This window comes from Salmo salar, chromosome ssa09 (assembly GCF_905237065.1).
Source record: "Salmo salar chromosome ssa09, Ssal_v3.1, whole genome shotgun sequence".
Taxonomy (NCBI): Eukaryota; Metazoa; Chordata; class Actinopteri; order Salmoniformes; family Salmonidae; genus Salmo; species Salmo salar.
In genome coordinates this window covers 135,997,935-136,023,139 of record NC_059450.1, presented here as the reverse complement: position 1 = coordinate 136,023,139, position 25,205 = coordinate 135,997,935, and the positions used below count along the sequence as shown (strand labels likewise).

Below are 25,205 nucleotides of genomic sequence, written 5' to 3'. Positions count from 1 at the left end.
TGGGGAGTGTTTATCTACCAGATGAGAGAATGTTTGTGGTCATTGACATGTTGCTAGTGTGGAGGTAGAGGGGACTTTTGTTCGGCAGAGTTGTTTGATATGGGAACTGAAAGTTCTAGGGGCTGCTTTGTTTTTTATTTATTTACTGCTCAAGTAATAGCACTCTTCCATTCCACTCCAGTGGATGTTAAGATAGTGATACTATAGGAAGTGAAAATCTGCCTGCAGTAATGCCTGCCTGCTTGCCTGCAGATTGGATCTCATGCAATCTCATGCCATAATTAGCAGCAATTTCAAATATCATAGACTAGGATTTGACCACAGGCTATACAAGAAAAGCATTATGTTGGTTTCTAATCTATTGCATGTGGTTGTTCTTTCCCTCTCCAGGATGGTGCTTTAGACTGTTCGCTGTTGTACTGTTCTTAGTCTCCTACTACTGCTCCCACGTCTTCCTCCAGAGGTATGGCTTCTCCAGCTCGGCCCTCAGGCCTCAGCCCTGCTCTACTGCCTGGAAGCTCCCTCTCTGTGGAGCAGCAGGCAGAACAATCACATAGATGCTCATCTATGCTTTACTGAAGGAAAGGGAAACCTTGAAATAAGGCTCGCTGCTGAATCACAACATGTTGACAGCCCACTCCATTCACCTAGCCAACATCTTGTCTACCCACAGCTTTAAGTGGGTAAACGGCAGTCAATTTAGGCCTTCAATAGATACCCACCCTTTACATTTTTTAAACTAAAGTCACTGGGCATGGTGAGTGTTTAAACAGTCAACAGTTTCTGTCCCAACTGTGGGGATTTGTGTGCTTTTCTTTCAGTTATGGAGGCACCAGCAAGTCTCCTCTGACTCCTAGCAAGTCACTGTGTGGTGGCTGGCTAAAGCAGAAGAAGTGGGAGAGCCTCAATTTTAAGTGAGTAATGGAGTGTCTGTCTTTAAAACGAGGAGGGTGGGGGTGATGGGTTTCAGTCTAACTAATTTTTGCCAATGCTTTTACTGGAATGCAAGGTGCCAGCATCTTTGGACATTTGGGGGCTGTTTTCACCCGGTCACCAGTACATTTCAGCATTTTTTGTAAGTAAGAACAATTTTATTATGAAAGGAAATAATTTTCTACCAATTGACTCAGTAAAGTACATTTTCTGGAACAATTGTTTAAGTTGAAACTACTGATGGATCGTCAATGAAAACAGACCCCTAAGAGCAATTTTTTTTAAAGGAGCTTTCGATTCACACAATTAAACGTTTTTTTCAGGAGGACAATGAACAAATGTATTTCTCTAGCTTGCTGAGTACCTTTGTCCAGGACACTTGAATGGTCCTCTATTTATTTTTACTCTGTGCTATTATCAGTTTATTCAATTGGGTATGTACTGGAGCTGTTCTGTTTCTGTGCCCTGCTCAAGTGTGCAACAGTGATATGCTCCATCCAGCAACCTTGGGGTCAGCTATTTCTTTCTCTGACCACTAGACCATAGAGTTCAGTTGGCCTCCTCTCAGCTCCCCTCAGACAGGACCTGTAAAATATAGAGATTAACAATGCTCCATTTTCTCAAGATCAATACTGTTTACCAACTGATTTTGATTCATGTGATGAGAAGGTCAGGTCATTTTTCACATGCAAATTAGATGCTTAATTACAGTATCAGACACTGGGAGGCCTCCTAGGCAATAACAATGTCACTCTTAATTGGAAGCCCCCAAGTTGTCCCTTAGTCTTTCACTGACAACTACAACTGGCACACCATGGTAATATATCTCAACGACTCACTGTCAAAGACTGTTACTTACTCGTAAACAGCGGGCATCCAAAACATAATCCTCCATGTTAAATTCCAACCAGAGAACAAACACCAGGAGACAGTAATACATTTTACTAGTGTGCTTGTGATGTTTGTCTCACCCCTTTCCTTGGAGTCTCAGTACTGTACAGTACATTCAGAAAGTATTCAGACCCCTTCACTTTTTCCACATTTTGTTACTTTACAGCTTTATTCTAAAATGAATAACATTTTTTTCTCTCATCAATCTACAAACAATACCCCGTAATGACAAAGTGAAAAAAGTTTTTTCGAAATGTTTGCAAGTGTATAAAAAAACAAACAGATATACCATATTTACAAAAGTATTCCAACCCTTTGCTATGAGACTGAGATAATGGCGCTGGAGGGGATGGCTGCCGTTTTATGGGCTCCTAACCAATTGTGCTATTTTGTGTGTTTTGTTTTTGCATTGTTTGTAACTTAGTTTGGACATAATGTTGCTGCTACCATCTTTTATGACCGAAAAGAGCTTCTGGATATCAGAACAGCGATTAATCACCTCGAATTGGACAAAAACATTTTCTTTAATGAGTCTGACTCGAAGGATATACTGTTGCTCACAGACCAGCCCAAATAAATCCCCATCATTCGCATGAAGAAAAGATGGAGATACAGGGGGCGCAGATCCGGGTGCCTTGTGAGAATCTTTTGGTGAGTGGGTAACCCGCCTCTACCATCTGTTCTATTGGCCAACGTGCAATGACTGGATAATAAACTGGATGAGCTCCAATCAACACTATCCTACCAACGGAACATTAAAAACTGTAATATCTTATGTTTCACCGAGTCGTGGCTGAACGGCGACATGGATAATATACAGTTATATACAGGGTTTTATACAGGGTTTTCCATGCATCGGCAGGACAGAACAGATACGTCCAGTAAGACGAGGGGTGGTGGTGTGTGTCTATTTGTCAATAACAGCTGGTGTGCGATGTCTAATATTAAGGAACTCTCGAGGTATTGCTCTCCTGAGGTAGAGTATCTCATGATAAGCTGTAGACCACACTATGTACCAAGAGACTTTTCATCTATATTTTTCATGGTTATTTACCACCACAAACCGATGCTGGCACTAAGACCACACTCAACGAGCTGTATACGGCCATAAGCAAAGAAGAAAATACTCATCCAGAAGCGGCGCTGCTAGTGAACGGGGACTTTAATGCAGGTAAACTTAAATCCGTTTTACCTCATTTCTACCAGCATGTCAAATGTGCAACCGGAAGGAAAAAAACCTCTAGATCACCTTTACTCCACAAGCAGACACGCCTAGAAAGCTCTCCCTCACCTTCCATTTGGCAAATCTGACCATGATTCTATCCTCCTGATTCCTGCTTACAAGTAAAAAAATAAAGCAGGAAGTACCAGTGACTCACTCAATATGGAAGTGGTCAGATGACGCAGATGCTACGCTACAGGACTGTGTTGCTTGCACAGACTGGAATATGTTCTGGGATTCATCTAATGGCATTGAGGTGTATACCACCTCAGTCACCGGCTTCATCAATAAGTGCATCCACGACGTCGCCCCCACAGTGACCGTACGTACATATCCTAACCAGAAGACATGGAATACAGGCAAAATCCACAATGAGCTAAAGGCTAGAGCTGCTGATTTCAAGGAGCGGGACACTTATCTGGACGCTTCTAAGATATCCCGCTATGCCCTCAGACGAACCATCAAACAGGCAAAGCATCAATATAGGACTAAGATTGAGTCCTACAACACCGGCTCTGACGCTCGTGGATGTTGCAGGGCTTACAAACTATTACGCACTACAACGGGGAACCCAGTCGTGAGCTTCCCAGTGAAGTGAGCCTACAAAACGGGATAAATACCTTTTATGCTCGCTTCGAGGAAAGCAACACTGAAGCATGCATGAGAGCACCAGCTGTTCTGGAATGACTGTGTGATCATGCTGTCCATAGCCGCTGTGAGTATGACTTTTAAACTGGTCAACATTCACAAGGCCGCTGGGCCAGATGGATAACCAGGCAGTGTACTCAGAGCATGCACGAACGAACAAATTATTTCACCCTTATTTAACCAGGTAAGCTAGTTGAAAACAAGTTCTCATTTACAACTGCGACCTGGCAAAGATAAAGCAAAGCAGTGCGACACAAACAACAACAGAGTTACACATCGAATAAACAAACATACAGTCAATAATACAATAGAAAAAGTCTATATACAGTGTGTGCAAATGAGGTAGGATAAGGGAGGTAATGGCAATAAATAGGCCATACTGGCGAAATAATTACAATATAGCAATTAAACACTGGAGTGATAGATGTGGAAGTAGAGATACTGGGGTGCAAAGGAGCAAAATAACAGTATGGGGATGAGGTAGTTGGATGGTGTATTTACAGATGGGCTATGTACAGGTGCAGTGATCTGTGAGCTGCTCTGACAGCTGGTGCTTAAAGTTAGTGAGGGAGATATGAGTCTCCAGCTTCAGTGATTTTTGCAGTTCATTCCAGTCATTGGCAACAGAGAACTGGAAGGAAAGGCGGCCAAAGGAGGAATTGGCTTTGGGGGTGACCAGTGAGCTATACCTGCTGGAGCGGGTGCTACGGGTGGGTGCTGCTATGGTGACCAGTGAGCTTAGATAAGGCGGGGCTTTACCTAGCAAAGACTTAAAGATGACCTGCAGCCAGTGGGTTTGGCGGCGAATATGAAGCGAGGGCCAGCCAACAAGAGCATACAGGTCACAGTGGTGGGTAGTATATGGGGCTTTGGTGACAAAACGAATGGCACAGTGATAAACTGCATCCAATTTGCAAGGTAGAGTGTTGGAGGCTATTTTGTAAATTACATCGCCGAAGTCAAGGATTGGTAGGATAGTCAGTTTTACAAGGGTATGTTTGGCAGCATGAGTGAAGGATGATTTGTTACGAAATAGGAAACTGATTCTAGATTTCATTTTGAATTGGAGATGCTTAATGTGAGTCTGGAAGGAGAGTTTACAGTCTAACCAGACACCTAGGTATTTGTAGTTGTCCACATATTCTAAGTCAGAACCGTCCAGTAGTGATGCTGGATGGGTGTGCAGGTGTTTTCAACCTCTCCTTGACCGAGTCTGTAATACCAACATGTTTCAAGCAGACCGCCATAGCCCCTGTGCCCAAGAAAGCAAAGGTAACCTGCCTAAATGACTACCTCCCCGACTACCTCCTACTCACGTCTGTATTCATGAAGTGCTTTAAAAGGCTGGTCATGGCTCACATCAACATCATCATCCCGGAAACCCTAGACCCACTCCAATTTGCATATATCCCCAACAGATCCACAGATGATACAATCTCAATCCCTCCACACTGCCCTTTCCCACCTGGACAAAAGGAACACCTATGTGAGAATACTGTTCGTTGACTACAGCTCAGCGTTCAACACCATAGTGCACACAAAGCTCATCACTAAGTTAAGGACCCTGGGACTAAACACCTCTCTGCAACTGGATCCTGGACTTCCTGTCACGCTGTCCCCAGGTGCTAAGGGTAGGCAATAACACATCTGCCACGCTGATCCTCAACCCAGGTGCCCTTCAGTGGTGCGTGCTTAGTCCCCTTCTGTACTCCCTGTTCACCCACGAATGCGTGGCCAAGCATGACTCCAACATCATCATTAAGTTTGCTGACGACAACAACGGTGGTAGGTCTGATTACCGACATCGATGAGACAGCCTATAGGGAGGAGGTTAGAGAATACCAGGACAAGAACCTCAACATCAGCAAGACAAAGGAGCTGGTCGTGGACTACAGGAAAATGAGGGCCGAACACGCCCCCATTCACATCGACGGGGCTGTAGTGGAGCAGGTCGAGAGTTTCAAGTTCCTTGGTGTCCACATCACCAACAAACTCTTGTGGTTCAAACACACCAAGATTGCTCAGTTTGGCAAAGCGGCCAGCTCAAGGAAGAGTCTTGGTGGCTCCAAAGTTCTTCCATTTAAGAATGATGGGAAACCACTGTGTTCTTGAGGACCTTCAATGCTCAGGAAATGTTTTGGTACCCTTCCCCAGATCTACGGACAATTCCTTCTAAATCATGGTAATTTGTACATGTAGATAGGGGTAAAGTGACTATGCAAAGATATTAAACAGTGACTATCAGCACAGTAAAAACCCTGCCTGGTACAGTGCATTTGGAAAGTATTCAGACCTTTTTCCTTTTTCCACATTTTGTTACGTAGATTAAATAAAACATTTTCCTCATCAATATCCAATAATTACAAAGCAAAAACAGTTTATTACAAATGTATTAGAAATTAAAAAACAGAAATACCTTATTTACATAAGTATTCAGACCCTTTGCTGTGAGACTCAAAATTGAGTTCAGGTGCATCCTGTTCCATTGATCATCCTTGGGATGTATCTACAACTTGATTGGAGTCCACCTGTGGTAAATTCAATTGATTGGACATGATTTGGAAAGGGACCACATATGTCTATATATGGTCCCACAGTTGCTAGTGCATGTCAGAGCAAAAACTAAGCCATGAGGTCGAAGAAGAGTTTGCCAAAAGGCAACTACAGGACTTTCAGACCATGAGAAACAAGATTCTCTGGTCTGCTGAAACCAAGATTGAACTCTTTGGCCTGAATGCCAAGCGTAACTTCTGGAGGAAACCAGGCACCGCTCATCACCTGGCCAATACCATCCCTACGGTGAAGTATGGTGGTGGCAGCATCATGCTTTGGGGATGTTTTTCAGCTGCAAGGACTGGGAGGCTAGTCAGGTTTGAGGGAAAGATGAACGGTGCAAAGTACACAGAGATCCTCGTGGCGTCATACCCAAGAAGACTCGAGGCTGTAATCGCTGCCAAAGGTGCTTCAACAAATTACTGAGTAAAGAGTCTGAATAATAATGTAATTGTCATATTTCCGTTTTTATTTTTGATACAAAGGATTAAAAAAAACGATTTAATCTATTTTAGAATAAGGCTGTAAAAGTAAAAAAAATTGAAATAGTGAAGGAATCTGAATGCTTTCCGAATGCAATGTACATCTTTTTTTTTCTTCTTCTTGGCAGTAAAAATGCCAACAGTTGATTTTATGGAGGGGCATGCTTGCTGAATGACATCATGTAAACATATTACTTGTTGAGAGGGGAACATTTTTATTGAAATCGTCTTTGCTTATAATACGTACGATTTGTCTGCCTGATAGACATGGGGGTTGATTAGACTGAACTATGAGAAGGAATTATGGCTCAGGTCATTTCCATTTTAATGACTGAAACTATAACTGCCAGGTCAGCAGTGTGTACTTTATATCCCCATACCATTGGCAGTATGGAATATTTAGTAGGAACTGTACACTATACCCTTGCGTATTTCCAGGTTGTAATGTGAATTATTTTCTCCACTGTTCCTAATACAGCATTAGCAGACAAACAGAGCTCTTCTTCAAACTGGATGATTTCTTCTGGCGACAACATCAGTCCACATTAGCGTTGCCCTACGGTATTAAAGGAAGTGGTATGTTCTCTCATTTCATTGTGTCATTTCTTTGTTTTCCTTTCGTTCCCACAAAGCACAAAGCCTTTAATGAAAATACATTTAATTCTAATTACACTTTTATTTAAACAAGGTATTGATGCCACCCAGGTTCTTACTATCGCTCCCTATCTTTGATAAACACAGATATTAAATGTTTTTTCCAAAATGTTGTCGTCTCAAGACTTACTTACCCAAATTGATCCACATGGACCAAATCGGGTTTGTTAAAAAGTGTTTATCCTTGGATAACCTCCATCGACTATTACATATCTTCGATGCTTCATCAGAAACAACAGCTCCTTGGGCTGTATTATCTCTTGATGCAGAAAAAGCTTTTGATAGTCTAGAATGGTCATATCTCTGCTCTGTCTTGGAACATATAGGAATTGTCTCCAATTACATGAATATTATTAAAATACTATATGTCAATCCCTCAGCCATATAACAGGCGATATCCCTCTGCTCCATTCAGAATCACTAGAAGTACCAGACAAGGCGATCCAATTTTGACTTTGCTATTCATATTATCCGTGGAACGTCTGGCCCAGGCAATTCGTCAATCGTAGGAATTAACACAAATTTCTCTCAAATCTACAGATCACTTAATCTCATTAGACGCAGACAATATTTTACTATATGTAGACAATGTATCTCAATCGCTCCCAAACGCATTGAAGATAAATTCAGCTTCATCTCAAGTTATAAAACTAATCTAACCAAATCAGCGCTACTGCCTCTCAAGAACCAATGGAGGACTCTATCTCTATTTATGGAGTCCCAGTAATTTCCCATTTGAAATAATTGGGAGTAGAAATACTTCCTTCTTTATATAAAACCATTGCCAGAAACTTCAACAGAACGCTCAAATCAATTAAATTTGACCTCAATAGATGGAATTATATCCCAATTGCTTTAACCGTCAAAATGAATATATTGCCACGGCTAAATTTCTGTAGTTTAATTCTTCCCATGGCTCCCCCTTCTGGCTATTGGGATACAATTCATAGTGCGGTTTTAAAATGTACATTGCAAGGAAAGACATATGAGGACTATTTGTATCAAACTTTAAATTGTATTTCCAGGCTCTAGCATTTCGCCCTATCCTAAATTGGTTTAGACATGATTCTTCTGCCCCACTGGCTGAGTATAGAGAAATATGGTGTCTCCTATGGCCCTGGAAGAGGTCTTCATTGATTTATCCCTTAAAACAATGTAAACTATGCTTTGGTCTTATTATTGCTCACACTTTCTTTTTGGTGCAAAATTGAAAAACAATGTAATTATGAATCAAAATGAGTGTTTTGCCATTATTAGTAATGTAAATTCTGCATTTCTTCAGTTTGATCTGTGAGCAAGAATGAATAAACTCAACTAACAAACAAATATATGCACTGTCATTCGAAAACGTAGCACCCAAGTCTTTGCAATCGCAAAAAATCTCTCCTTACATCAACCTTCAGCACTTTGATGTGCGAGTCCAGGTATTTATATGCTGACCTCATGCCTCAACAAGCTTCTGATTGGTCCGAGTCAATACTCCTGGTCACCATTGATTGACAGATGTGTGAAGCAAATGTGCGTGCCCACAGAACAGTTTTTCGAGGTTAAGGGATGGTGTGAGAGAAACATCCGCACGAGCTTCGCCATCTACATAAAGAGATGAGCTCAGCCATCCGCATAAAGAGATGAGCTCAGCCATCCGCATAAAGAGATGAGCTCAGCCATCCGCATAAAGAGACGAACTCAGCCATCTGCATAAAGAGACGAGCTCAGCCATCTGCATAAAGAGACGAGCTCAGCCATCCGCATAAAGAGACGAGCTCAGCCATCCGCATAAAGAGACGAGCTCCGCCATCCGCGTAAAGAGACGAGCTCAGCCATCCGCGTAAAGAGACGAGCTCAGCCATCCGCATAAAGAGACGAGCTCCGCCATCCGCATAAAGAGACGAGCTCAGCCATCCGCGTAAAGAGACGAGCTCAGCCATCCGCATAAAGAGACGAGCTCAGCCATCCGCATAAAGAGACGAACTCAGCCATCCGCATAAAGAGACGAGCTAAGCCATCCACATAAAGAGATGCGCATGTAGTTATTGAACTGGGAATATTTTCAAGCTGGGATAAATTTTACAGCATGACGTCACAATGAAGAACGATCAGAACGATTGGGAACTATTTCACGCTGGGAAGATTTTTACATGAAACCCTGCACTTAAATGCTTCTGGGGAAAAGTTATAAAATACATTTTGAAGTGCAGAAATGTAAGTATTCAATCCATCTATTTTGTTACTTAACAATGATAGCCCCTTGAATCTCTCAATCAAAGAAGATTACTGCTGGCAGGAAGCAATGCTGCAAAAAAAATGTTGTCTCTATGATGGCAACCACCTCACTCTCTCCCATTTAACCAGTGGATACAGTTACTATTAGAAGTTATTGAATTAGGATTATCGACAGCGAGAATGAATGGTGCTAGTGAAGGAACAATTGAGGCCTGGACAAATATACTTGACTCTGTAAAGAACAATCTCAGTTAGGCAGGGTGGGAAGCATAGTTTCTTGGTGGGGAGGGAGGATGCGGGCAGGTGGATAGGGCCTTAGGGGGAATGGGTCAGGGTTATCTTTGTATGCATTTATTTTATTGTTTTTGTACATGTAACGCCCCTCTGAAAAAGAAAAATGACATCTATATAAAAAGTTACTAAATATATATACATTTTATTCTCAGCCAAGCTCTACACTCTGTTAGTTCACCAAGAGTTGACTCGAGTCCCTTCCTGTTTTGTTTGGTCTAGTTCCTTTTTGAATGAGCAGCCGTTTGCATATACTGCTCTAAAAGTCACCACTGTTCCCCTGCTATAAAGTAATACGTGCTCTTTGGGGTTTTAGGCTGGGTATCTGTATAGCACTTTGGGACAACTGCTGATGTAAAAAGGGATTTATAAAATACATTTGATCGAGAAGCATTATGGAGTCAATGTCCACTTTCCAGAAAACGTGTGCGACATGTATTGAGTTTATGACTAGTTAGTTGGAAACAGTATTGGGTCATTGGTCCTCTCAATATAGACTTCTCTATGTGAAGACAAACTGTCCTCAGCATCTGGGCTCCCGAGTGGCACAGCGGTCTAAGACACTGCATCTCAGTGCAAGAGGTGCCACTACAGGCCCTGGTTCAAATCCAGGCTGTATCACATCCGGCCGTGATTTGGAGTCCCATAGGGCGGCGCATAATTTGCCCAGGTTTGGCTGTCATTGTAAATAAGAATGTGTTCTTAACTGACTCGCCTAGTTAAAAAAAGGTTAAATAAATGCTTTTGTCTACAGTCAGTCTGAGTGATCACACCTTTATTAATCCCTCTCTCCTTTCCAGAGTTACTGCTGCTGAGAGTGTTAGCCATTATTGCCAATTACAAAATGCCGGCCAGCATTGATCGGTAAGTGTGATGAGTGTTTCTTAGCCATATTAGCAAGGTTGTTAACCTTTGGTGTGCCGTATGAACCACTTTATTTCTTACAATAATTGTTAAGATCACAAAGAACCACCGATGGGTGATATGCGTCTGAGAGCAATATACACAAGGGTCTTTTTTTTATTACTCTCCACAATGTAGTGTAAATGCTGTGCTAACATAATGACTCAAATCGTCCCTGTGGTGTGTGTATATAATGGGTGGACAAGGAAGCTGCCTTACTTAATTTCAAGCAAGAATGCCAAATGTCAAACCAAGCAGTGTGACCAGTCACTATTACAATGGCAGTGTTGGAAAATGTCCAGTGGTTCTACTGTAGTGTGCAGTTACAGTCACCCGTCTGAAAGTGGTCTTGAACTCTAGAATGATAATACAGGCAACACTAAAGTAAATGGATTGTAATAATAGGAAGCAGTGAATTATACTGAACTTAATTTATTTTGTTGTATTTCCTCAGTCTAGACTGCAGAACATGTGCAGTCATAGGAAATGGGTTTGCCATTAAAAACAGCTCCTTGGGGGGCGTCATCAACGAGTATGATGTGGTGATCCGGTAAGTATTAAGCCTAATGGTTCCATCCTGTTTTCTACCACAAAAATCTTCATTAAGTCCATCCTCCCTCCTCTTCTGTTGAACTATTCCTACGACTCCCCATTTCTGTTTTATCCAATAATGTTCCTGCACAATTAATGGTGTTCCTAATCAATATCAGTACATAGAGTGCATTATATTGCAGACAGTACAGTCAAGAGCCATATCATTTGCAGACCTGCCGACATGCACGCATTTTGCGTACCAACTACACAATTCTCTGCCCATGTACTCAGGTACGAGATCCGAGTTAAAAGTACGCAGAAATGAATAGGGCCTGATTTTTTTTAAACATTTTATTAAAAAATAAATCCACAGAGTAAATCTAACATCCCGATTATACATTTACGTCATATAGCAGACGCTCTTATCCAGAGCGACTTACAGTAGTGAATACATACATATCATACATTTCATTTTCATTTCATGCATTTTTTTTTGTTTTTGTACTGGCCCCCCATTGGAATCGAACCCACAACCCTGGCGTTGCACACACCATGCTCTACCAACTGAGCAACAAGGAAGGCTGTATTATTGAGCTGCAACACACATACATGTACAGAGTTCGTGTCAACGGACATGGAGATTAACACATCATTATTTGATGTAGCTACCCCGGGTCTGCACCTCCTGTTTGTTGTGATGCTGAGTTTACCAACTGTCAGCTGTACGTGAACACATAGACAAATCCCTTTTCGGCTCTGTGTGTTGTGGAAAGGTAAACACTAATTGTTTCAAGCTAATGTTAGCGAACATAAGATGGACATTCAGTGGGCTCTGAAGTGCCAGCAGTTCACTCGCATTTGCTAGTGAAAGAAATTAAATGCAAATACGAAAAATAACTGGTCGCATTTGTGCGAGTGTGATATACAATTAATTCTGAGTCCCAATAGTTGTATTTTCCACGTAACATTAGGAGGATCACGCAATCTGATAGACTGTAACTGTAATTATGATCCACGTCACAAAAAGTATTACAAAAGTATAATCAAAAACAAATATAAACATCTTGGCATTACATGGAGTCGTGAGTTTAGAAGACTACGCGATGAAGAATGAATGAGTGTCCGGTATCAGCTATAGAGGCATTGCTTCTAAAATGCCTTTGCACTAGATTTGCGAGTTGAATCTCCAATTTGTCGCGCCCGTCTGGTACTCTAAAAAGTTGGACAGGGTTGGCAGGCCTGCATTTGATATCTAAATATGGCTCAGGGTACAGTCTATAGCTACAATAGCATTTAGCCAGTCCCCCAATGGCATTTTCCATAGCAATTCCCGCAATCCAGTAAAAACAAACAGATTTTCTATGATGCGTTGTCCTCTAAAGAGGGGTAGTCTAATTAGTTTTGCCCATGGAAGCATAATGCTGTACTATAATGGCCAGCTCAGACTGGTGACCTTGCTTTAATGCCTTTCTTTATGCAATCAGTCAACTGTTGGGTTAATAACTCAGGCGCTTAAAAGGGGGATTTGGTCTACCATGCAGAAAAACATCCCCAGCGCCCTCTTCAAATCAGATTTATAGCCTTGGAAGGAACACATGCATTTTTAGTTTTTTTTATAAGCCTCTTACCAACAGCCCAGGCAATTTTGCCTGGTCATATCCAGGGTTAGGTCATATCCAGGCACAATGCACTCTGGTCTGTTCTGCTTTGTTCTGTTCTGCTCAGCTCTTACTTCTCCCATTCTCTGAATCTAATCTCACAGGCTGAGGAAACAGAGTTCATTGACATTTGGTGCTCTGTTCTCCTACCAAGCCTGATGTTTCCCACACTTGCATTAGGCTGGAAAAATCTTAAAACGCCAGACACAATTAGAACAATCTTGTATTAAAGTGTAAAATCCTAAACACTAGAAACTAGACAGGGGTTTTCACCTGTTTTGATACATGGTGGTGAAATAGTGGAGTGCATTCTGTTACATAACAGGGAGGGTAGAACAGCTTTCAATTTATCATGCGAACACTCAGAATATGAAGGTCACTTGAACTGTAGTCAATTTCACCAGCGATGGTGTGACTGACATTCCTCGCACGCAAGGATACTGGAACTGTGACTGGTGGCAACCGTAGAATTAACTTAGCAACTCCTCCATGTTATTTTTGTCCAGTGTAGCACTGTTACTTGTTTGCTTTTTTATTCAAATGTAATAAAAACAATCCAAAAAACTTAGGTGCGGGCTACAAGTATATAGGTGCGGGCTACAAGTAACGTCATGGGAAAATAAGATAAATAGGAAGTCTCACTAAGAAAACCCTTTGTGGTTGGAGTGTTGCTATTTACACTACAGGAATTGTGTGCTGGTGTTTTTACTCTGTTTAATGACTATTTTTATAGAAGTGAATGGCTAAGGTTTCTCTTTCTCTGTGTCCCTGTGCAGGTTGAATGACGCCCCTGTCAGAGGTTATGAGGATGATGTGGGGAACAAGACCACTATGCGTCTCTTCTACCCTGAGTCGGCCTCCTACAACCCCAGCATGCACAACGACCCTGACACCCTCATGGTCCTAGTGCCTTTCAAACAGCAGGACCTCCGCTGGCTCAAAGAGATCCTGTACGACGAGAAGAGGGTACTGGATGTGTGCGCACACACACCTCCATTTTAGCTGCTTCCCTGGTACTTGCAATCAATCCACGCAGTGACAAAATGTACATTATCAATGGCAGCCTTGCCAAACCTACTCGAAAATCCAACTGTAGTCTCAGCAGCCCAAACACCTCCACTCTCTGGTTTAGCTCAGGCTGCTATGGTCGCTATCAGCACGATTAGGAACAGGGTCATTACTCCTTCATTTACACATCGATTAGGTTGCCCTGAGAAACTGAGGAGAATGAGACTTAAACAGGGCCTCAATTGTGTAGACACGGGCTCTGTGTGTGTGCACTCACTAATCAACACACCTTTTCCTGTGTGTGTGTGTGTGTATGTGTGTGTGTGTGTGGGTGTGTGTGTGTGTGTCAGGTGAGGAAAGGTTTCTGGAAGCCCCCTCCACAGATCTGGCTGGGCAGGACCAGTCGCATCCGGGTGCTGGACCCTCACTTCCTGCATGGGACGGCCAGCAGTCTGCTACAAATCCCACTTCAACCAAAGAGCAAACAGGTAAGGGATCAGCTCTGTTTACTCCTAGCCACTTTGGGAACCAGGTAATGGGCAGAAAATAAATCCATGTGAAGTGGCCAGTGTTCTGTGCTGTCTGTATACATTTCTACCATTTCTACCAGTCCCAAACACTCTACTGATTATCCAGAAATGGATGAGCAAGAAAAAAACGATACTGCTGGGAATTCCACAAAATAACAGTAGAACATATGCAGAATGGAACAACAGAACTAATGGAATGAAGAAGAATTATTGCGGAATAGAATATTGTGATGGATGACATTTGAATAGTAAGCCATTGAGCTGTTTTCTGTTCACAAATTGGGAGTACAATTCTCTGTTTGGCTGAGGAATTCTGGGGTTTGAAATACATGGTACATTGATTTGAACTATAACTAATGTGGAATTATGTTTTCATTGGCCAAATGGTCCATCTGCCAAGAGGGCTTGTTCAGTGCATGGTGGAGATGTCTTTGAGATGGAACAAAGCCAGCTTAAGTTTGGTTTAATTTGTTCCCCCAGCGAGCCCCTGTGTCAGAGACTGAGGCTGTGCACTCTTTGGACTGCTGAAACGCAAACACAACTGGCTGGTGTCTGTGCCGAGGGAACAGTGGGAAAGAAGGGGTCCTGCAGGCGATCAGCGGGGCAGCCCGAGCATAGCACTCCTGCTCCATCTGCGTGGCCCTACAGGCCAGATGAGCTCAACCCTGGCTGGCTGTCTCCTGGCTGGCTGGGTGTCTGGCTGGAGGGCGTAGGCTGTTTACTCTGAGCGAGAACAGGAACCATGCCGAGCACTCGATCCTGGCCCCTTTCCCCTCATTCCCCTCTCCCCTGTTGCTTTCCAGGGTCACAGGGGCCCGACCGCAGCCCCACATCCCCAATGCCAAACTCTCACCCCTCCCCGTCGCTGCCATGTTGGCAGTCATCCACATGCCCTGTGAGAAGGCGGCAGCAGCAGGCAGTTCCCCTGGTTACAATACAGAGGCTGACTGAGCTGAGGAGTGCTAGAGGGCTAACTAATGCCCCTGTCAGTCAGACAGCCCCCACCGCCACCCCCACCCCCTTCCTAAACAAAGGTCCGACTCCCACCAATCTGGTCTGGTTGGCGAACAGCAGTGACAATATTCACCTCACCAAGGCTCCATGGGCCAATGTCCAAACTATGCGAGGCACTACAAAAGTTGGAGCGCTCGGTGACCGACCATATGAGACTAATGCACACAGAATGTCAGATTTAGCCCAGCCAGGCTCAGGAAGAAAAGGCACTTATGCTAAGTGCATTAGGAACCAGGAATGGAGGAATGTCCCGTACAGTGTGATGAAGAGAGGAGAAGCACAGGTTTGAGAACTTGGTTGTTCCGGTCCAGTTTCTCTCTCCTTAGGGCACGAGTAATGGCTGTCCAGGTCAGACAGCATGCTTGTAAAGCCCTGCAGGACTCACTCACTCACTCACTCACAGACAGACATTTACCTTGGAAAAGCTCCTGCACTCAGTATTGGTCTGCCATTTTGAAGGTTTTATGTATTGTTGTTTTATTTGTATTTTATTTGGCTGATTTATACTGCAGACCCCCAGCACCTCAGTAGGGGTCTATTGGAAGGAATTGAGAAAGCAGTAGGGGGAATAATGTGCCTGAACAAGAAGCTTCCTTGGAAATGGTGGGTAGTTGAGTAAACCAAGGGTAATGATTACATGGAACAGAGAAGGGAGAGTCGGGTAAGTTGAGCCAAAGGGATACGTTGAGTCACCCCATCATTTCAGTCTGTGAAGGAAGAAACCACATGGAAAAAGTGGTAAACAACTTAGGGACAAAAAACTGATTTTCACCAAGTCAAATGAATTTATTGTGTTAGAGGTTTCACGATGCTTGTATCTAAACCAAAGTAGATACTTTTAAGATTGTTCTATACATCAGTTGGGGTCTCTATAAGCTTCAATATGAGGTCCTAAACCTAGCAAGATAGTGCATCCTTGTAGCTATGTGGGCTAATATAGTCAAAACGTTTGCCTTGGAGTAAGTTGAGTCAATGGTTGCGCTAATGGGAAGTTGAGCAAGGCATTATATGAAATGTATGCATTCACTACTGTAAGTCTCTCTGGATAAGAGCGTCTGCTAAATGACTAAAATGCAAATTAAAAAAATTATCTCTGGAATCAAATCAAATGCTATTTGTCAAATGCGCCGAATACAACCTTATAGTGAAATGCTTACTTACAAGCCCTTAACAACAATGCAGTTTGAAGAAAAATGCCTACATTTAAAAAATAAATAAATAATAATAATTAAAGAGCAGCAGTAAAATAACAATAGCCAGGCTATATACAGGGGGTACTGGTACAGAGTCAATATGCGGGGGCACAGGTTAGTTGAGGTAATTGAGTTAATATGTATATGTAGGTAGAGTTATTAAAGTGACTATGCATAGATAATAACAGAGAGTAGCAGCAGCGTAAAAGAGGGGGGGCAATGCAAATAGTCATTGGATTAGATGTTCAGGAGTCTTATAGCTTGGAGGTAGAAGCTGTTTAGAAGACTCTTGAGCCTAGACTTGGCGCTCCGGTACCGCTTGCCGTGCGGTAGCAAAGAGAACAGTCTATGACTAGGGTGGCTAGAGTCTTTGACAATTTTTAGGGCCTTCCTCTGACACCGCCTGGTATAGAGGTCCTGGATGGCAGGAAGCTTGGCCCCAGTGAGGTACTGGGCCGTACACACTACCCTTTGTAGTGCCTTGCGGTCGGAGGCCGAGCAGTTGCCATACCAAGCAGTGATGCAACCAGTCAGGATGCTCTCGATGGTGCAGCTGTAGAACTGTTTGAGGATCTGAGGACCCATGCCAAATCTTTTCTGTCTCCTAAGGGGGAATAGGTTTTGTCGTGCCCTCTTCATGACTGTCTTGGTGTGCTTGGACCATGTTAGTTTGCTGGTGATGTGGACGCCAAAGGAACAAAGCTCTCAACCTGCTCCACTGCAGCCCCGTCGATGAGAATGGGGGCGTGCTTGGTCTTCCTTTTCCTGTAGTCCACAATCAGCTCCTTTGTCTGGTTCACATTGAGGGAGAGATTGTTGTCTTTGCACCACACGGTCAGGTCTATGACCTCCTTTGCTTAGTGATTAACTTTGAGGGCACTATGGTGTTGAACGCTGAGCTGTAGTCAATGAATAGCATTCTCACATAGGTGTTGCTTTTGTCGAGGCGTGAAAGGGCAGTGTGGAGTGCAATAAAGATAGCACCATCTGTGGATCTGTTGGGGTGGTATGCAAATTAGGGTGGGTCTAGGGTTTCTGGGATAATGGTGTTGATGTGAGCCATGAGCAGCCTTTCAAAGCACTTCATGGCTCCAGATGTGCTACAGGTCAGTAGTCATGAGGTAACAACAGGGCCTGGCCTATGTGTTTTTCTTTTTAAATAGAAACTGTTTGTTAGGTCTTAAGCCTGTGTTAAAAGATGCTTATAATGATTAAAAGACAAAAAGCGGTTGGGATTATTTAGAATTGTGTTTTGGAAATAAAGGTAGACATGGTTTTAGAAAGGAAGTGGTAATTATTTAATTCAGTACAGACATTTGTAGGCGGATTAACCCCATACCCGTTATAAATTGTGCCAAGAGATATTTTATTTTTCAAAACTGTAATGTTTACATTAATTTTGATTGTTTCCAGGGATACACAACATCCTGAAATATATGTAGATATCTTTGTTAGAAAGAATACTATATTTCCCTTGATGGGAGTGATGCTGAATGTAAAAAAAGTCTAAATTTACCCTATTCTTTGGAAAAGGGGATTTTATTCCCCCCTCACAGCTCTCATGTGGAAACAATTTCCCTCTGCTGCCTCTGTGAACATTGGTAATCATTATTTACACACAGCAGTTTTATTTAACCTTTATTTAACAAGGCAAGTCAGTTAAGAACAAATTCTTATTTACAATGACAGCCTACCAGAAGACAAAAGGCCTCCTGTGGGGACAGGGGCTGGGATTATTTGTATTTATTTATTTATTTTATTTTTTATTTCACCTTTATTTAACAAGTTCTCATTTACAACTGCGACCTGGCCAAGATAAAGCAAAGCGGTGTGACACAGACAACAACACAGAGTTACACATGGAGTAAACAATAAACAAGCCAATAACACAATAATCAAGTCAATGATACAGTAGAAAAAATAAAGTCTATATACAGTGTGTGCAATAGGCATGAGGAGGCAGGCAATAAATAGGCCATAGGAGCGAATAATTACTATTTAGCAGATTAACACTGGAGTGATAAATGAGCATATGATGATGTGCATGTAGAGATACTGGTGTGCATAAGAGTAGAAAAGTAAATAAAATAAAAACAGTATGGGAATGAGGTAGGTAGATTGGGTGGGCAATTTACAGATGGACTATGTACAGCTGCAGCGATCGGTTAGCTGCTCAGATAGCTGATGTTTAAAGTTGGTGAGGGAAATAAAAGTCTCCAACTTCAGCGATTTTTGCAATTCGTTCCAGTCACTGGCAGCAGAGAACTGGAAGGAAAGGCGGCCAAATGAGGTGTTGGCTTTGGGGATGATCAGTGAGATATACCTGCTGGAACGTGTGCTACGGGTGAGTGTTGTTATCGTGACCAGTGAACTGAGATAAGGTGGAGCTTTACCAAGCATAGACTTATAGATGACCTGGAGCCAGTGGGTCTGGCGACGAATATGTAGCGAGGGCCAGCCGACTAGAGCATACAGGTCGCAGTGGTGGATGGCACTGTGATAGACTGCATCCAGTTTGCTGAGTAGAGTATTGGAAGCTATTTTGTAGATGACATCGCCGAAGTCGAGGATCGGTAGGATAGTCAGTTTTACTAGGGTAAGTTTGGCGGCGTGAGTGAAGGAGGCTTTGTTGCGAAATAGAAAGCAGATTCTAGATTTGATTTTGGATTGGAGATGTTTAATATGAGTCTGGAAGGAGAGTTTACAGTCTAACCAGACACCTAGGTATTTGTAGTTGTCCACATATTCTAGGTCGGAACCGTCCAGGGTGCTGATGCTAGTCAGGCGGGCGGGTGGGGCAGCGAACGGTTAAAAAGCATGCATTGGTTTTACTAGCGTTTAAGAGCAGTTGGAGGCCACGGAAGGAGTGTTGTATGTCATTGAAGCTCGTTTGGAGGTTAGTTATCACAGTGTCCAAGGAAGGGCCAGAAGTATACAGAATGGTGTCGTCTGCGTAGAGGTGGATCAGGGAATCGCCCGCAGCAAGAGCGACATCATTGATATATACAGAGAAAAGAGTCGGCCCGAGAATTGAACCCTGTGGTACCTCCATAGACTGCCAGAGGTCCGGACAACATGCCCTCCGATTTGACACATTGAACTCTGTCTGCAAAGTAGTTGGTGAACCAGGCGAGGCAGTCGTTAGAAAGACCAAGGCTATTGAGTCTGCCGATAAGAATACGGTGATTGACAGAGTCGAAAGCCTTGGCCAGGTCGATGAAGACGGCTGCACAGTACTGTCTTATATCGATGGCGGTTATGATATCATTTAGTACCTTGAGCGTGGCTGAGGTGCACCCGTGACCGGCTCGGAAACCGGATTGCACAACAGAGAAGGTACGGTGGGATTCGAAATGGTCAGCGATCTGTTTATTAACTTGGCTTTCGAAGACTTTGGATAGGCAGGGCAGGATGGAAATAGCTCTGTAACAGTTTGGGTCTAGGGTGTCACCCCCTTTGAAGAGGGGGATGACCATGGCAGCTTTCCAATCTTTAGGGATCTCGGACGATACGAAAGAGAGGTTGAACAGACTGGCAATAGGGGTTGCAACAATGGCAGCGGATAGTTTTAGAAAGAGAGGGTCCAGATTGTCTAGGCCAGCTGATTTGTACGGGTCCAGGTTTTGCAGCTCTTTCAGAACATCTGGATTTGGGTGAAGGAGAAGCTGGGGAGGCTTGGGCGAGTAGCTGCGGGGGGGGGCAGAGCTGTTGGCCGGGGTTGGAGTAGCCAGGGGAAAGGCATGGCCAGCCGTTGAGAAATGCTTATTGACATTTTTGATGATCATGGATTTATCGGTGGTGACCGTGTTACCTAGCCTCAATGCAGTTGGCAGCTGGGAGGAGGTGCTCTTGTTCTCCATGGACTTTACAGTGTCCCAAAACGTTTTGGAGTTAGAGCTACAGGATGCAAGTTTCTGCTTGAAAAAGCTAGCCTTTGCTTTCCTGGCTGACTGCGTGTATTGGTTCCTGACTTCCCTGAACAGTTGCATATCGCGGGGACTGTTCGATGAAATTGCAGTCCGCCACAGGATGTTTTTGTGCTGGTCAAGGGCAGTCAGGTCTGGAGTCAACCAAGGGCTATATCTCTTCTTAGTTCTGCATTTTTTGAACAGGGCATGCTTATCTAAGATGGTGAGGAAATTACTTTTAAAGATTGACCAGGCATCCTCGACTGACGTGATGAGGTCAATATCCTTCCAGGATACCCGGGCCAGGTCGATTAGAAAGGCCTGCTCGCAGAAGTGTTTTAGGGAGCGTTTGACAGTGATGAGGGGTGGTCGTTTAACTGTGGACCCATAGCGGATATAAGCAATGAGGCAGTGATTGCTGAGATCCTGATTGAAAACAGCAGAGGTGTATTTGGAGGGCAAGTTGGTCAGGATAACGTCTATGAGGGTGCCCATGTTTACGGATTTAGGGTTGTACCTGGTGGGTTCCTTGATGATTTGTGTGAGATTGAGGGCATCTAGCTTAAATTGTAGGACTGCCGTGGTGTTAAGCATATCCCAGTTTAGGTCACCTAACAGAACGAACTCTGAAGCTAGATGGGGGATGATCAATTCACAAATGGTGTCCAGGGCCCAGCTGGGAGCGGAGGGGGGTCGATAACAGTGAGAGACTTATTTCTGGAGAGATTAATTTTTAAAATCAGAAGTTTGAACTGTTTGGGTATAGACCTGGAAAGTATGACAGAACTTTGCAGGCTATCTCTGCAGCAGATTGCAACTCCTCCCCCTTTGGCAGTTCTATCTTGGCGGAAAATGTTGTAGTTGGGTATGGGAATCCCAGAATTTTTGGTGGCCTTCCTAAGCCAGGATTCAGACATGGCAAGGACATCAGGGTTGGCGGAGTGTGCTAAAGCAGTGAGTAAAACAAACTTAGGGAGGAGGCTTCTGATGTTGACATGCATGAAACCAAGTGTTTTTCGATCACAGAAGTCAACAAATGAGGGTGCCTGGAGACACGCAGGGCCTGGGTTTACCTCCACATTCCCGGAGGAACAGAGGAGGAGTAGGATGAGGGTACAGCTGAAGGCTATCAAAACTGGTCGCCTAGAGCGTTGGGGACAAGGAATAAAAGGAGCAGATTTCTGGGCGTGGTAGAATAGATTCAGGGCATAATGTGCAGACAGGGGTATGGTGGGGTGCGGGTACAGCGGAGGTAAGCCCAGGCACTGAGTGATGATAAGAGAGGTTGTATCTCTGGACATGCTGGTTATAATGGGTGAGGTCATCGCATGTGTGGGAGGTGGGACAAAGGAGGTAACAGAGGTATGATGAGTGGAACTTGGTGCTCCATTGTAAACTAAAACAATGATAACTAACCTAAACAACAGTATACAAGGCATATTGACATTTCAGAGAGACATACAGCGAGGCATAAAGTAATCACAGGTGTTGATTGGGAGAGCTATCTAGACAACGGGTGAGACAACAGCTGATCAGCTAACACAACAACAATAGGTAAAATGGCGATGACTGGGCAGAGAGGGTCGGTTAACTACACACACAGCCTGAGTTTGCGGCTGGGGCCGACAGATAAACAAAAAATAAACAGAATGGAGTACCGTGATTAATGGACAGTCCAGCAGGCATCAGCTATGTAGCTAAGTGATCATAGGGTCCAGGGGGCAGCGATAGATGGAACAGGGAAGCCGCGGAGTAGTCGCTACTACACTAGCACGCGGGCGACACGGCGTTTAAAGTTAGTAGCCCGGGGCTAGTAGAAGCGTCTGCTCCGACGGAAGCCGGTTGAAGGCACAGCAGATGGAGCATTCATTGGCAGACCAGTCTTGGTGGTGCGGCGGGGCGCCGTGTCGACAAAGGATCCAAGCCAGATGGCGAAAGAGGTATTGTAGTTGTAGTAATTTAGTTTGCTAGCCAGGACATGCGCCTGGCTCACGGCTAACTGGTGCTAGCTTCGGGGCAGGGGAATTAGCCGCTATAGCCACTCGGTAGCAGCGGTGATCCGGTGCCAAGGTCCAGAGCTTACGGCAAGGAACCGGTGGAGTAGTGGGTTCTAGCCGTGTTTGGGTGGAGTTCGGGTGAACAACTGAGTAGGCCGGGAGGTGGGCCTCAGGGATAGCTTCGGTACTAGATAACTAGGTGGTTGCTAGCTAGCTGTGAAGATCAGGAGTAATGGTCCAAGGATTATGGCAGGAATCCGGCGTTGTAGTGGAGAGACTGTCCGATAATGGTAAGCTGGCGAGTATTATCCAGGTTAAAAAAAAGGCTGCTATCTGTGCAGAAGGTAAAGGCCGCTAGCAGTGGCTAACAATGACTAAATAGCTTGCAGGTAAATTAGCTGGTTAGCTTCTAGGTGGTTCTTGCTATAAGGTCTAAAAATGTAAAATAGTAGCGGTTCTGTATCACATTGGGTGAGGCAGGTTACCGGAAGGTATAATTTAATTAAAATGGAAAAGAGATTGAAAATAAAAATTTAAATATATACAAAAAAAGACGAAAAATACAAAAGTACACGAGAGGACGAACAAATGGCAGAAGAACAACATGGTAGCAGCACAAAACATGGTACAAACATTATTGGGCACAGACAACAGCACAAAGGGCAAGAGGGTAGAGACAACAATACGTCATGCGAAGCAGCCACAACTGTCAGCAAGAGTGTCCATGACTGAGTCTTTGCATGAAGAGATGGAGATAAAACGGTCCAGTTTGAGTGTTTTTTGCAGCTCGTTCCAGTCGCTAGCTGCAGCGAACTGAAAAGAGAAGCTACCCAGGGATGTGTGTCCATGAACGGAATCAAACCAGGGACACCCCTCGCATTGTCCTGGAGCCAAAAAGTCCAAAATCCTAGTGCCATCTGGCTTTGTCTAAGTACACATTAAGAAAAGGCTACACTGCTCTGTAATTTACTTGTCATGCCAACTAATGTACTAGGAGTGCAGGACTATGGGAGTTTTTACTGGTCTCGGATGCCCCCTAGTGTGTCAAACATAATACTACATGTATATTACTTAAGCAAAAAGGCACGAGGGGGTGTGGTATATGGCTAATACACCATCGCTAAGGACTGTTCTTAGGCACGACAGCATCGCGAAGTTGGCCATATACCACAAACCCCAGAGGTTCCTTATTGCTATTATAAACTGGTTACCAATGTAATTAGAGGAGTAAAATTAAATGTTTTGTCATACATTTGGTATACGGTCTGATATACCACGGCTGTCAGCCAATCAGCATTCAGGGCTGGAACCACACAGTTTATAATATACTGTAGGTCTCATTGGTTTTGGTTCTCACTCCTACAGAAACCGGTACACCCCACTACAGGGATCCTAGCTGTGTTCGTGGCACTCAACTACTGTGATGTGGTCCACATAGCTGGGTTTGGATATCCAGCATCCCAAAACCAGAAGCATCCTATACACTACTATGGATATGACACTATGAAATCCATGAAGGTGAGTGTGGATGGGATTTTACTCAATTCCTATGACAGATCAACACTCAGTGTTATATGCCATGCTAGTAGATTTTTCAGTGCACTGTGATGTTATGTTTAGGCTCTGCTTTTGTTCCGTTCCAGGATTCCTACCATGACCTTGCCCACGAAGCAGAAGCCTTAAAAAAACTAGAGGATTCTGGGGCTATCCTGTACTTACACCCTCACTCCTGACACACACACACACGCACGTGCAGACACACACACACACACACACACACACACACACACACACACACACACACACACACACACGGGCACGGTCCAGAAACAGCCCCTATCCCTTACCTCCTAGGAACTTCATCAAAATCTGCAAGGAATTTTCACTGCACTGCTAATACCTATAAATGTTTCTTCAGATCTACACATGCCTAGATGGTAGAGGCTAGTGGGTGTTTTATGGACTAGGCTACACACAGATGGCAGTTGTGGACTCTCTGCTGACAATATGGTCCATACAGTCCAAACATTGAAAATTACAACAACAACAAAAAAAATTCTGAGTTCTGATTTTAATTAACTTACAAAAAATATATTGTTGTCTTTGAAATGGTACCACTGGATATTTTATTGTATGTAATACATTTTTATTAAAATTAAATCTAAATGAAAATATCACTCTGTTCAGTTTACAATTTCTTAGCGAAGACTGTGTCATGGTCAAACATTTTTCCACATTTTTTCATTTATGGATGTAGTTTTTTTTTAGTTGGGAATAGTTTAGTCTGTTATGAGTCATACACTGAGTGTATAAACATTATGAACACCTGCTCTTTCCATGACAGACTGACCAGGTGAAGCCAAGTTATGATCCCTTATTGATGTCACTTGTTATACATTTTTTATTTAACCTTTATTTATTTAACCATTCTTGATACACACGGGAAGCAAGAATTGTTAAATCCACTTCAGTGTAGATGAAGGGGAGGAGACAGGTTAAAGAAGGATGTTTAAGCCTTGAGACAATTGAGACATGGATTGTGTACGTGTGCCATTCAGAAGAT

General features: G+C 43.5%; 1 protein-coding gene across 5 annotated transcripts in view; it reads left to right on the top strand.

The window, feature by feature from the left end:
* LOC106612963 (CMP-N-acetylneuraminate-beta-galactosamide-alpha-2,3-sialyltransferase 4) overlaps window positions 1–24,819 on the top strand; it is a 56,753-nt gene extending 31,934 nt beyond the window's left edge. For 3 of the 5 annotated variants that reach the window (XM_014214690.2, XM_014214691.2, XM_045724667.1), the window contains 9 exons: window positions 391–463; window positions 822–914; window positions 7,208–7,305; window positions 10,698–10,761; window positions 11,255–11,350; window positions 13,769–13,958; window positions 14,351–14,488; window positions 24,008–24,160; window positions 24,286–24,819. In XM_014214690.2, coding sequence (XP_014070165.1) covers window positions 391–463; window positions 822–914; window positions 7,208–7,305; window positions 10,698–10,761; window positions 11,255–11,350; window positions 13,769–13,958; window positions 14,351–14,488; window positions 24,008–24,160; window positions 24,286–24,375 — 995 coding nt within the window. In that variant the 3' untranslated portion in view covers window positions 24,376–24,819. Of the gene's footprint in view, window positions 1–390; window positions 464–489; window positions 680–821; window positions 915–7,207; window positions 7,306–10,697; window positions 10,762–11,254; window positions 11,351–13,768; window positions 13,959–14,350; window positions 14,489–15,010; window positions 15,828–24,007; window positions 24,161–24,285 lie in introns of those variants that run through there. The other 2 variants (XR_006771186.1, XM_014214692.2) reach the window with 2 other exon arrangements.
* Window positions 24,820–25,205: the final 386 nt, after the last annotated feature.